Source organism: Symphodus melops, assembly GCF_947650265.1.
Source record: "Symphodus melops genome assembly, chromosome: 4".
NCBI lineage: Eukaryota > Metazoa > Chordata > Actinopteri > Labriformes > Labridae > Symphodus > Symphodus melops.
In genome coordinates this window covers 42,501-55,000 of record NC_136694.1, presented here as the reverse complement: position 1 = coordinate 55,000, position 12,500 = coordinate 42,501, and the positions used below count along the sequence as shown (strand labels likewise).

General features: G+C 50.9%; 2 protein-coding genes across 5 annotated transcripts in view; both read left to right on the top strand.

The window, feature by feature from the left end:
- The window catches only part of LOC306822923 (E3 ubiquitin-protein ligase RNF182), an 8,773-nt gene extending 4,323 nt beyond the window's left edge, over positions 1 to 4,450 (top strand). For both annotated transcript variants that reach the window (XM_079342225.1, XM_079342224.1), the window contains exons 7-8: positions 1 to 196; positions 4,264 to 4,450. The exon at positions 1 to 196 is cut by the window's left edge and continues 25 nt beyond it. In XM_079342225.1, the coding sequence (XP_079198351.1) occupies positions 1 to 196; positions 4,264 to 4,446 (379 nt within the window). In that variant the 3' untranslated portion in view covers positions 4,447 to 4,450. The remainder of the gene's footprint in view (positions 197 to 4,263) is intronic.
- Positions 4,451 to 10,589: 6,139 nt separating this feature from the next.
- Positions 10,590 to 12,500, top strand: part of LOC306823140 (regulator of G-protein signaling 9-binding protein) — a 3,120-nt gene continuing 1,209 nt past the window's right edge. For 2 of the 3 annotated variants that reach the window (XM_079342514.1, XM_079342513.1), the window contains exons 1-2: positions 10,602 to 10,684; position 12,500. The exon at position 12,500 is cut by the window's right edge and continues 216 nt beyond it. The gene's annotated coding sequence lies outside the window, so the exon portion shown is untranslated. Of the gene's footprint in view, positions 10,685 to 12,499 lie in introns of all 3 variants that reach the window. The other variant, XM_079342515.1, reaches the window with a different exon arrangement.

The window sequence follows — 12,500 nt, the reverse complement described above, 5'->3', positions numbered from 1 at the left end:
CTCAGACTGTCTGGTCATCACCATCATGGAGCTGCCGGAGGAGTCCCCGTCCTCGGACTCACTGAGCATGCTCAACGTGGTGGGTCTGTACCGCCCCCCCAGCCTGGACTCGCTGCCCTGCAACCTGCCCGCTCAGAAGTGTCGCGCCTGGACGTCCCGCAGCTTCCCCCGCTGCCTGCTGGGGGCGCTCTGCCTGGTCAGTGAACTAACAGTCATCAGTGTGTGAGAGACAGGTGTGTGTGTGAGACAGGTGTGTATGTGTGAGAGACAGGTGTGTGTGTGTGAGACAGGTGTGTGTGTGTGAGACAGGTGTGTATGTGAGAGACAGGTGTGTGTGTGTGAGAGACAGGTGTGTGTGTGAGACAGGTGTGTGTGTGTGAGAGACAGGTGTGTATGTGTGAGACAGGTGTGTGTGTGAGAGACAGGTGTGTGTGTGTGAGAGACAGGTGTGTGTGTGAGACAGGTGTGTGTGTGTGAGAGACAGGTGTGTGTGAGAGACAGGTGTGTGTGTGTGAGAGACAGGTGTGTGTGTGTGTGAGACAGGTGTGTGTGTGAGAGACAGGTGTGTGTGTGAGACAGGTGTGTGTGAGACAGGTGTGTGTGTGTGAGAGACAGGTGTGTGTATGTGTGAGACAGGTGTGTGTGAGACAGGTGTGTGTGTGAGACAGGTGTGTGTGTGTGAGAGACAGGTGTGTGTATGTGTGAGACAGGCGTGTGTGTGAGAGACAGGTGTGTATGTGTGAGAGACAGGTGTGTATGTGTGAGACAGGTGTGTGTGAGTGAGAGACAGGTGTGTGTGTGTGTGAGACAGGTGTGTGTGTGAGACAGGTGTGTATGTGTGAGACAGGTGTGTATGTGTGAGACAGGTGTGTATGTGTGAGAGACAGGTGTGTGTGTTTGTGAGACAGGTGTGTGTGTGAGACAGGTGTGTGTGTGTGAGACAGGGGTGTATGTGTGAGAGACAGGTGTGTGTGTGAGACAGGTGTGTGTGTGAGACAGGTGTGTGTGCGTGAGACAGGTGTGTGTGAGACAGGTGTGTGCGTAAGACAGGTGTGTGCGTGAGACAGGTGTGTGTGTGAGACAGGTGTGTGTGTGAGACAGGTGTGTGTGTGAGACAGGTGTGTGTGTGTGTGTGTGAGACATGTGTGTGAGACAGGTGTGTGTGAGACAGGTGTGTGTGTGTGAGAGAGACAGGTGTGTGTATGTGTATGTGTGAGAGACAGGTGTGTGTATGTGTGAGACAGGTGTGTGTGTGTGAGACAGGTGTGTATGTGTGAAAGACAGGTGTGTATGTGTGAGACAGGTGTGTGTGTGTGAGACAGGTGTGTGTGTGTGAGAGACAGGTGTGTGTATGTGTGAGACAGGTGTGTGTGTGTGAGAGACAGGTGTGTATGTGTGAGACAGGTGTGTGTGTGAGACAGGTGTGTGTGTGAGACAGGTGTGTGTGTGTGTGTGTGTGAGACATGTGTGTGAGACAGGTGTGTGTGAGACAGGTGTGTGTGTGTGAGAGAGACAGGTGTGTGTATGTGTATGTGTGAGAGACAGGTGTGTGTATGTGTGAGACAGGTGTGTGTGTGTGAGACAGGTGTGTATGTGTGAAAGACAGGTGTGTATGTGTGAGACAGGTGTGTGTGTGTGAGACAGGTGTGTGTGTGTGAGAGACAGGTGTGTGTATGTGTGAGACAGGTGTGTGTGTGTGAGAGACAGGTGTGTATGTGTGAGAGACAGGTGTGTATGTGTGAGACAGGTGTGTGTGTGAGAGACAGGTGTGTGTGTGTGTGAGACAGGTGTGTGTGTGAGACAGGTGTGTATGTGTGAGACAGGTGTGTATGTGTGAGAGACAGGTGTGTGTGTGTGTGAGACAGGTGTGTGTGTGAGACAGGTGTGTGTGTGAGACAGGGGTGTATGTGTGAGAGACAGGTGTGTGTGTGAGACAGGTGTGTGTGTGAGACAGGTGTGTGTGTGTGGGAGACAGGTGTGTGTGCGTGAGACAGGTGTGTGTGAGACAGGTGTGTGTGTGAGACAGGTGTGTGCGTGAGACAGGTGTGTGTGTGAGACAGGTGTGTGTGTGAGACAGGTGTGTGTGTGTGTGTGAGAGACATGTGTGTGAGACAGGTGTGTGTGTGTGAGAGACAGGTGTGTGTGTGTGAGAGACAGGTGTGTGTGTGTGAGACAGGTGTGTGTGTGAGAGACAGATGTGTGTGTGAGAGACAGGTGCGTGTGTGTGTGTGAGACAGGTGTGTGTGTGTGTGAGACAGGTGTGTGTGTGAGAGACAGGTGTGTGTGTGTGAGACAGGTGTGTGTGTGTGAGACAGGTGTGTGTGTGAGAGACAGGTGTGTGTGTGTGTGTGTGTGTGACAGGTGTGTGTGTGTGTGTGACAGGTGTCCTCTGTGTTTGGACAGGTGTGTGTGTGTGTGTGTGTGACAGGTGTGTGTGTGTGTGTGACAGGTGTGTGTGTGACAGGTGTCCTCTGTGTTTGGACAGGTGTGTGTGTGACAGGTGTGTGTGTGTGACAGGTGTCCTCTGTGTTTGGACAGGTGTGTGTGTGTGACAGGTGTCCTCTGTGTTTGGACAGGTGTGTGTGTGTGTGACAGGTGTCCTCTGTGTTTGGACAGGTGTGTGTGTGTGTGTGTGACAGGTGTGTGTGTGTGTGACAGGTGTCATCTGTGTTTGGACAGGTGTGTGTGTGTGTGTGTGACAGGTGTCCTCTGTGTTTGGACAGGTGTGTGTGTGTGTGTGTGTGTGTGTGTGTGACAGGTGTCCTCTGTGTTTGGAGAGGTGTGTGTGTGTGTGACAGGTGTCCTCTGTGTTTGGACAGGTGTGTGTGTGTGACAGGTGTGTGTGTGTGTGACAGGTGTCCTCTGTGTTTGGACAGGTGTGTGTGTGTGACAGGTGTCCTCTGTGTTTGGACAGGTGTGTGTGTGTGTGTGTGTGACAGGTGTGTGTGTGTGTGACAGGTGTCCTCTGTGTTTGGACAGGTGTGTGTGTGTGTGTGACAGGTGTCCTTTGTGTTTGGGCAGGTGTGTGTGTGTGACAGGTGTCCTCTGTGTTTGGACAGGTGTGTGTGTGTGACAGGTGTCCTCTGTGTTTGGACAGGTGTGTGTGTGTGACAGGTGTGTGTGTGTGACAGGTGTCCTCTGTGTTTGGACAGGTGTGTGTGTGACAGGTGTCCTCTGTGTTTGGACAGGTGTGTGTGTGACAGGTGTGTGTGTGTGTGACAGGTGTCCTCTGTGTTTGGACAGGTGTGTGTGTGACAGGTGTCCTCTGTGTTTGGACAGGTGTGTGTGTGTGACAGGTGTCCTCTGTGTTTGGACAGGTGTGTGTGTGTGACAGGTGTCCTCTGTGTTTGGACAGGTGTGTGTGTGTGACAGGTGTCCTCTGTGTTTGGACAGGTGTGTGTGTGTGACAGGTGTCCTCTGTGTTTGGACAGGTGTGTGTGTGTGACAGGTGTCCTCTGTGTTTGGACAGGTGTGTGTGTGTGTGACAGGTGTCCTCTGTGTTTGGACAGGTGTGGTTGTGACAGGTGTCCTCTGTGTTTGGACAGGTGTCCTCTGTGTTTGGACAGGTGTGTGTGTGACAGGTGTCCTCTGTGTTTGGACAGGTGTCCTCTGTGTTTGGACAGGTGTGTGTGTGACAGGTGTGTGTGTGTGTGACAGGTGTCCTCTGTGTTTGGACAGGTGTGTGTGTGACAGGTGTCCTCTGTGTTTGGACAGGTGTGTGTGTGTGACAGGTGTCCTCTGTGTTTGGACAGGTGTGTGTGTGTGACAGGTGTCCTCTGTGTTTGGACAGGTGTGTGTGTGTGACAGGTGTCCTCTGTGTTTGGACAGGTGTGTGTGTGTGACAGGTGTCCTCTGTGTTTGGACAGGTGTGTGTGTGTGACAGGTGTCCTCTGTGTTTGGACAGGTGTGTGTGTGTGTGACAGGTGTCCTCTGTGTTTGGACAGGTGTGGTTGTGACAGGTGTCCTCTGTGTTTGGACAGGTGTCCTCTGTGTTTGGACAGGTGTGTGTGTGACAGGTGTCCTCTGTGTTTGGACAGGTGTCCTCTGTGTTTGGACAGGTGTGTGTGTGTGACAGGTGTGTGTGTGTGTGTGTGACAGGTGTGTGTGTGTGACAGGTGTGTGTGTGTGTGACAGGTGTCCTCTGTGTTTGGACAGGTGTGTGTGTGACAGGTGTCCTCTGTGTTTGGACAGGTGTGTGTGTGACAGGTGTCCTCTGTGTTTGGACAGGTGTGTGTGTGACAGGTGTTCTCTGTGTTTGGACAGGTGTACTTCAGCTCACTGCCTTTGGGGATTTACCTGCTGATGATTGGTCAGCTGTGGCTGGGCGTGGCCCTGGTCAGTCTGGTCCCGTCCACGCTGCTGCTGCTCGTCCTCTACGGCTTCTGTCAGTGTCTGTGCCACGAGCTGATGGAGGCGCTCGCCGCACGCTCACACGCGCTGCCATGACGACGACACACGCTGTTGTGACTGCTGACACCATGACAACAAGAGCACGCATGCATGCTGCCATCAGCACTCACTGTAAACTGCAGGCGCTGCCATGACCACGAAACAAGCTGCCATCATGACGACACGCCAGACGACGACAAGAGCAACACGTGACGACCCAACACGCCAGACGACCACAAGAGCAACACGTGACGACCCGACACGCCAGACGACCACAAGAGCAACACGTGACGACCCGACACGCCAGACGACCACAAGAGCAACACGTGACGACGTGACGACCCAACACGCCAGACGACCACAAGAGCAACACGTGACGACCTGACACGCCAGACGACCACAAGAGCAACACGTGACGACGTGACGACCCAACACGCCAGACGACCACAAGAGCAACACGTGACGACCTGACACGCCAGACGACCACAAGAGCAACACGTGACGACCCGACACGCCAGACGACCACAAGAGCAACACGTGATGACGTGACGACAGTGTAAAAAGATGGACAACATCACGGCTTCTCAAAAGTGAAGCCAAAACGTTTGGAGCTCCCCCTGCTGACTGGCTGCAGTATAGTCCATAAGCTCCGCCTCCTCCATGTTAACAAATGGGACATGGTTTGTGTCATGACACTGAGCTCGAACCCCGCTGCTTCATGTGGGAGGTTGTTTTTAACATTTATTGTGTTGATCAGATGTTATCATGTTAAATTTTATGCAGGAGAGGATATGTTGATATAAATAAGATTACAGTGTCATGATTGACAGCTCTGTTGGCCAATGAGGCTGCTGCGTTGCTGTTTGTGACTCCCAGAGTCGAGGAGGAACAGAAAACGTAGAAACGTAACGAACACTGACACGAAGCATTCGCTTCAAACAGACAGAGCCCACCTGAGCGACCTTTGACCTTTTATCAGGAAGTCAAACGTGTTGAGGTTTGAGGAAGGAGCGAGATGTCTCCACCAGCTTTTAGATTACTAACAAAGTGTCCGCCCCCGTCCCGAGGTTGATTTGGCTTCACTTTTGTGCAGCAAGATAAGGATGTGTCCATTTTTATATTCCTAGCTTTCAGTCATGTGACCGAGGTGGAGTTTAGGAAAGTGGCGTCCAGCATTGGAAACAAACGCTTTACATCACCGACGAGCTCAGAGGAACTGAGAGTCACACGGGACAGCTCGCCATTGAATCAAGTCAGCAGAACGTCACTTTACAACCGCTGCTGCCGCCATGTCAGTCTACATCACTTTACAACCGCCACCATGACAGTCTACATAACTTTACAACCGCCACCATGACAGTCTACATAACTTTACAACCGCCACCATGACAGTCTACATAACTTAACAACCGCCACCATGACAGTCTACATAACTTTACAACCGCCACCATGACAGTCTACATCACTTTACAACCGCCACCATGACAGTCTACATAACTTTACAACCGCCACCATCACAGTCTACATCACTTTACAACCGCCGCCATGACAGTCTACATCACTTTACAACCGCCGCCATGACAGTCTACATCACTTTACAACCGCCACCATGACAGTCTACATCACTTTACAACCGCCGCCATGACAGTCTACATCACTTTACAACCGCCACCATCACAGTCTACATCACTTTACAACCGCCACCATGACAGTCTACATCACTTTACAACCGCCACCATGACAGTCTACATAACTTTACAACCGCCACCATCACAGTCTACATCACTTTACAACCGCCACCATGACAGTCTACATCACTTTACAACCGCCGCCATGACAGTCTACATAACTTTACAACCGCCACCGCCATCACAGTCTACATCACTTTACAACCGCCGCCATGACAGTCTACATCACTTTACAACCGCCACCATGACAGTCTACATCACTTTACAACCGCCGCCATGACAGTCTACATAACTTTACAACCGCCACCGCCATCACAGTCTACATCACTTTACAACCGCCACCGCCATCACAGTCTACAGCACGTTCCAACCGCCGCTGCTGCCGCCATGACAGTCTACATCACTTTACAACCGCCGCCACCATGACAGTCTACATCACTTTACAACCGCCGCCGCTGCCGCCATGACAGTCTACATCACTTTACAACCGCCACCATGACAGTCTACATCACTTTACAACCGCCACCGCCATCACAGTCTACATAACTTTACAACCGCCATGACAGTCTACATCACTTTACAACCGCCACCACCATGACAGTCTACATCACTTTACAACCGCCACCATGACAGTCTACATCACTTTACAACCGCCACCACCATGACAGTCTACATCACTTTACAACCGCCACCATGACAGTCTACATCACTTTACAACCGCCACCATGACAGTCTACATCACTTTACAACCGCCACCACCATGACAGTCTACATCACTTTACAACCGCCACCATGACAGTCTACATCACTTTACAACCGCCACCATGACAGTCTACATCACTTTACAACCGCCATGACAGTCTACATCACTTTACAACCGCCACCATGACAGTCTACATCACTTTACAACCGCCACCATGACAGTCTACATCACTTTACAACCGCCGCCATGACAGTCTACATCACTTTACAACCGCCACCATGACAGTCTACATCACTTTACAACCGCCGCCATGACAGTCTACATCACTTTACAACCGCCATGACAGTCTACATCACTTTACAACCGCCGCCATGACAGTCTACATCACTTTACAACCGCCGCCATGACAGTCTACAAACACACAGGCAGACTGATCCGTCATGCTGAGGTTTGAGAAAAAAAAATCCAGCATCAGACGGGCTTATCATCTCGTGTTCGTTCATCTCACAACTTGACATCCCGTATCCCACGGCAACGCCCTGCAGGACAGGTGAGATTCAGGGCGCTAAAGAGCTTTCAGTCAGGTCACGATGACAGCAGGATCACAGTCAGCAGAACATGCTAACACAACCTTTGATGTCACCATGAGGAGGAGTCCGTTCCTCTCTGGGTTTTCGTACAAACGTTATAATCTGTAGGAGAATAACCCGGACTCGTCTCCTCGCCAAGTCAGAGCGCCACATTCAACACTGACCGTCTCATGTTTAAAAAATCAGACTGGTCAAAGCACATACAGAAGGTGGACACTAAGACTGACGACTTCTACGTAGCGTGCAGCGGCGTGAAGCCTGGGGGGGCGGTACCATAAATGTGTGAAGTCAGGTGAAAGCCATCATAACAAGAGAAGCATGGCAACACATCACAGTTACTATAGCAACGGCAGAACTGACCAGCAACACTTTAAACAGCTTCTGACTACAAAACAACAGCTGAACCGATAAGAGGAACAGAGCGCCACGGCGGAACCATCCAGAACGCTTCAGCTCTGATTCTGGATCCAGACCATCAACAGCAGAACCACAGAACTCATTCAAACACTCACCTGAAGACTGACCCACCTGTGGACTCTGATCCCGCCCTCTCTGAATACCAGCATTACAACCCGCCTCCCTCTTTTACGCTATGACCAACCCCAGGTGATGACATCACCACAGAAAGGAGGCGGAGTCTGTCTTCACGTTTTGTTCTCTTTTCCGCCTCCTGCTGGTCGAACTGAGAACAGAGATTTTAATTTTTTATGCAGAAACAGGCTCTGATGTCATAGTACACCTGTCAGCCAATCAGAAGGGAGGTTGCAGACTTCACACTCGTTAACCGTGTTGGACATCAAAAGTTTAACTGTTGAATATTATCAATATGTGTGAACCTGTTAGTCGTCTTTGTCAACACTTACACTAATTAAACCCTCCTGTTCTTTGTTCAGCGTCTGAGAGTCCAGATCAAAGACGTTTCAACTGTCGGCCGAGAAGCAAAAGAAACAGGAAGTAAGAGTGAAACGTTAGCGTAGCTCCATTAAGGTTCTGAAGCTACTCATGTGGCGCTAACTGAACTCCTGCACAATCATTACAAAGAAGAAGAAGTTCACGTGACTCAAATGATCCCAGACTTAAAGTCAGGGTTGGTCATTTCCTCCAGAAACACTTTTAGATTCAGGTCTAAACTGTCTTTAGGTCCTGACAGACATGAATAACTCAGGTTCTCTGAAAAAGGATCAAAGTAAATCCATCGTCTGTATCAGTTTTTAAGTCTGTAAAAACTTCAACCAATGTCTGCCACGAGGTACCAATCTGATGAACCAATCACAGCCCCCCTGTCTCCCTGCTCTCTGATGAACCAATCACACGCCTCCCTGTCTCCCTGCTCTCTGATGAACCAATCACACGCCTCCCTGTCTCCCTGCTCTCTGATGAACCAATCACAGCCTCCCTGTCTCCCTGCTCTGTGATGAACCAATCACAGCCTCCCTGTCTCCCTGCTCTGTGATGAACCAATCACAGCCTCCCTGTCTCCCTGCTCTCTGATGAACCAATCACAGCCTCCCTGTCTCCCTGCTCTGTGATGAACCAATCACAGGCCTCCCTGCTCTCTGATGAACCAATCACAGCCTCCCTGTCTCCCTGCTCTGTGATGAACCAATCACAGGCCTCCCTGTCTCCCTGCTCTGTGATGAACCAATCACAGCCTCCCTGTCTCCCTGCTCTCTGATGAACCAATCACAGCCTCCCTGTCTCCCTGCTCTGTGATGAACCAATCACAGGCCTCCCTGTCTCCCTGCTCTCTGATGAACCAATCACAGCCTCCCTGTCTCCCTGCTCTCTGATGAACCAATCACAGCCTCCCTGCTCTCTGATGAACCAATCACAGCCTCCCTGTTCTCTGATGAACCAATCACAGCCTCCCTGTCTCTCCTTTTTAGAGGGGCGTGGCTTTAGAGGGAGCACAGGGGAGGGGTGTGGCTGATTTTTAGAGATGACCAACCCTGCCTTTAAATCATAATCAACTTATTTAAGACCAGTTAACAAATAACCACGCTTCCAGTCTTCGTGCTAAGCTAGGCTAACAGTAACCCCCCCTACAATAGAGGTGATTTAATAATGTTTGACTGTTCCTTTCAGTTTTCTGTCCTTTACGAAGTGCCATCGTTTGATGTGGTGTTTGATTAATGAACTGTGATGATGATGAGACCCGCAGAGGATGATGTGCAACTTCCTGTTTGTGTTGTGGGCGGAGCATGTGTTTGTTTTGAAATATGGTAACATCAAATAAACTGCAGATGCACTGAAAATGTCTCTTTACACTTTAATATGTGCCACTCTTAATATTTTTACTGTATAGCAAAAATCCCCCAGGGTGACCCGCTGGGTTCACACTGACAGGAAGGACAGCCCCGCCAAATTAAAAACATCAACTAACCAAAGAACCGTCCAGACGGAGAATCACAAATGTTATTATTTTCTCTTTTTGTTTTTTAAGTCACTCTTTGACCTTTATTCGAGAGCACAGCTGAAGAGAGACAGGACATGTCAGCAAAGGGCCAAGGTCGGACTCGAACCCAGGGCTTCTGCAACGAGGACTATATCGTCTGAACATGGGCTGTGTGACATAACAAGCTCCTGATATTGGGTTATTAATTACACTGGGGCGGTAAGGACTTGGGTTGAGAGCCGGAGATTTGAGACCAAATTGAATTTTCCTCTTGCGGGATCAATAAAGTACAAATTCTAAAAGATGCAGCTGAATTCCTGCATACTTTTTTAATTGCGAATAAAATGTTTCGCAATTATTTGTAAGCGAAGCGTTGCCAACACTTTTGTACAACAATCGACAGCGCTCGTTTTCTTTTTTATTCAAAACTTCTGCATCTTTTACGGCTATCGATCTTTAAAATCACAGGTTTGTATCGGTTTGAAATACGTGGAAAAGTATCCGATATGTTGACAAGCTCAGTATTTACAGCTCGTGGAGAAACAGCTGATAAATAATACACGATTAAAGCTTCAGAACAAACTCTGGTTGAGGATCAGTCGCCACAGATAAACAGGTGCAACAGGTGTACGTCGTGAAACTACATGTGACTGTGAATGGAGTCCTTCTGTGTATGAACATCCACAACATGATGTGGTCTACATGGACAGACGAATCACCCAGAGTGCCTGTGAGGCGGAGCTCAGGGTTAACTAAAGAGACTACTGGGAGATGAAAGGGTTAAAGCCTCAGCTGGGCCTGAAGTTTTAATTAAACCCCCTGGCTGTCCCCTGAGAGGAGAAGAAGAGTGTTTGTGGAAACCTGCCTGACACTGCACAGTAATCCACCACAGAAGAAGAAGAAGGTGGATCAGCAGCAGGTAAGTCGTCAGATTCTTTTTATTCCTCTTTAACAAACAAAACACGTCTCACTGACACTTTTTTTCCACAGAAATGTTTCGTTACATTTTTTAGAATAATTATTTTATTTAACATATTAACAGAACATGGAATACATCACATTTGTTTTTAAGTGGTAATTTTCCGTAAAGGTGTTAAAATGTCTTATGGTGAGGATCTGTGGGTAGTGACCATAAGAATGAGATCGTGGATCCAAGCGGCCAAAATCGGTTTCCTCTGAAAGGCATTCGGGCTCAGCCTTAGACCGGGGTCTGGGCTCAGCCTTAGACCGGGGTCTGGGCTCAGCCTTAGACCGGGGTCTGGGCTCAGCCTTAGACAGGGGTCTGGGCTCAGCCTTAGACCGGGGTCTGGGCTCAGCCTTAGACCGGGGTCTGGGCTCAGCCTTAGACCGGGGTCTGGGCTCAGCCTTAGACAGGGGTCTGGGCTCAGCCTTAGACAGGGGTCTGGGCTCAGCCTTAGACCGGGGTCTGGGCTCAGCCTTAGACCGGGGTCTGGGCTCAGCCTTAGACAGGGGTCTGGGCTCAGCCTTAGACCGGGGTCTGGGCTCAGCCTTAGACCGGGGTCTGGGCTCAGCCTTAGACCGGGGTCTGGGCTCAGCCTTAGACCGGGGTCTGGGCTCAGCCTTAGACAGGGGTCTGGGCTCAGCCTTAGACAGGGGTCTGGGCTCAGCCTTAGACCGGGGTCTGGGCTCAGCCTTAGACAGGGGTCTGGGCTCAGCCTTAGACCGGGGTCTGGGCTCAGCCTTAGACAGGGGTCTGGGCTCAGCCTTAGACCGGGGTCTGGGCTCAGCCTTAGACCGGGGTCTGGGCTCAGCCTTAGACAGGGGTCTGGGCTCAGCCTTAGACCGGGGTCTGGGCTCAGCCTTAGACCGGGGTCTGGGCTCAGCCTTAGACAGGGGTCTGGGCTCAGCCTTAGACCGGGGTCTGGGCTCAGCCTTAGACCGGGGTCTGGGCTCAGCCTTAGACCGGGGTCTGGGCTCAGCCTTAGACCGGGGTCTGGGCTCAGCCTTAGACAGGGGTCTGGGCTCAGCCTTAGACAGGGGTCTGGGCTCAGCCTTAGACCGGGGTCTGGGCTCAGCCTTAGACAGGGGTCTGGGCTCAGCCTTAGACCGGGGTCTGGGCTCAGCCTTAGACAGGGGTCTGGGCTCAGCCTTAGACCGGGGTCTGGGCTCAGCCTTAGACCGGGGTCTGGGCTCAGCCTTAGACAGGGGTCTGGGCTCAGCCTTAGACAGGGGTCTGGGCTCAGCCTTAGATCGGGGTCTGGGCTCAGCCTTAGACAGAGGTCTGGGCTCAGCCTTAGACAGAGGTCTGGGCTCAGCCTTAGACAGAGGTCTGGGCTCAGCCTTAGACCGGGGTGAGGAGCTCAAAGTGGAAAGGAGCCAGTTGAGGTGGTTCGATGCCTCCTGGTTGCCCCCTCATGAGGTCTTCCAGGCATGTCCAACTGCTGGAAAGAGACTTTGGGGTAGACCCAGAGCTCGCTGGAACGGTTCTATATCCCATCTGGCCTGGGGAAAGCTCGGGATCCCCCAGGAGGATCTGGGAAACGTTGCCGGGGAGAGGGTCCTCTGGGGCAACTTGCTTTGCCTGCTGCAACCGGCTCCAGATAAATGGGAGAAAATGAATGGATGGATGTTTAACAGCCAATTAAATTAGTGAAGCCAATCTGAATAAATCACATCACAGATCTGTTGATTTTATTCTCCAGAAAGAAGAGTATATATTGTCCCGGGGCCGATCACTAATATCATCTCTTTACCTACGCTTACTCCCCGACAGG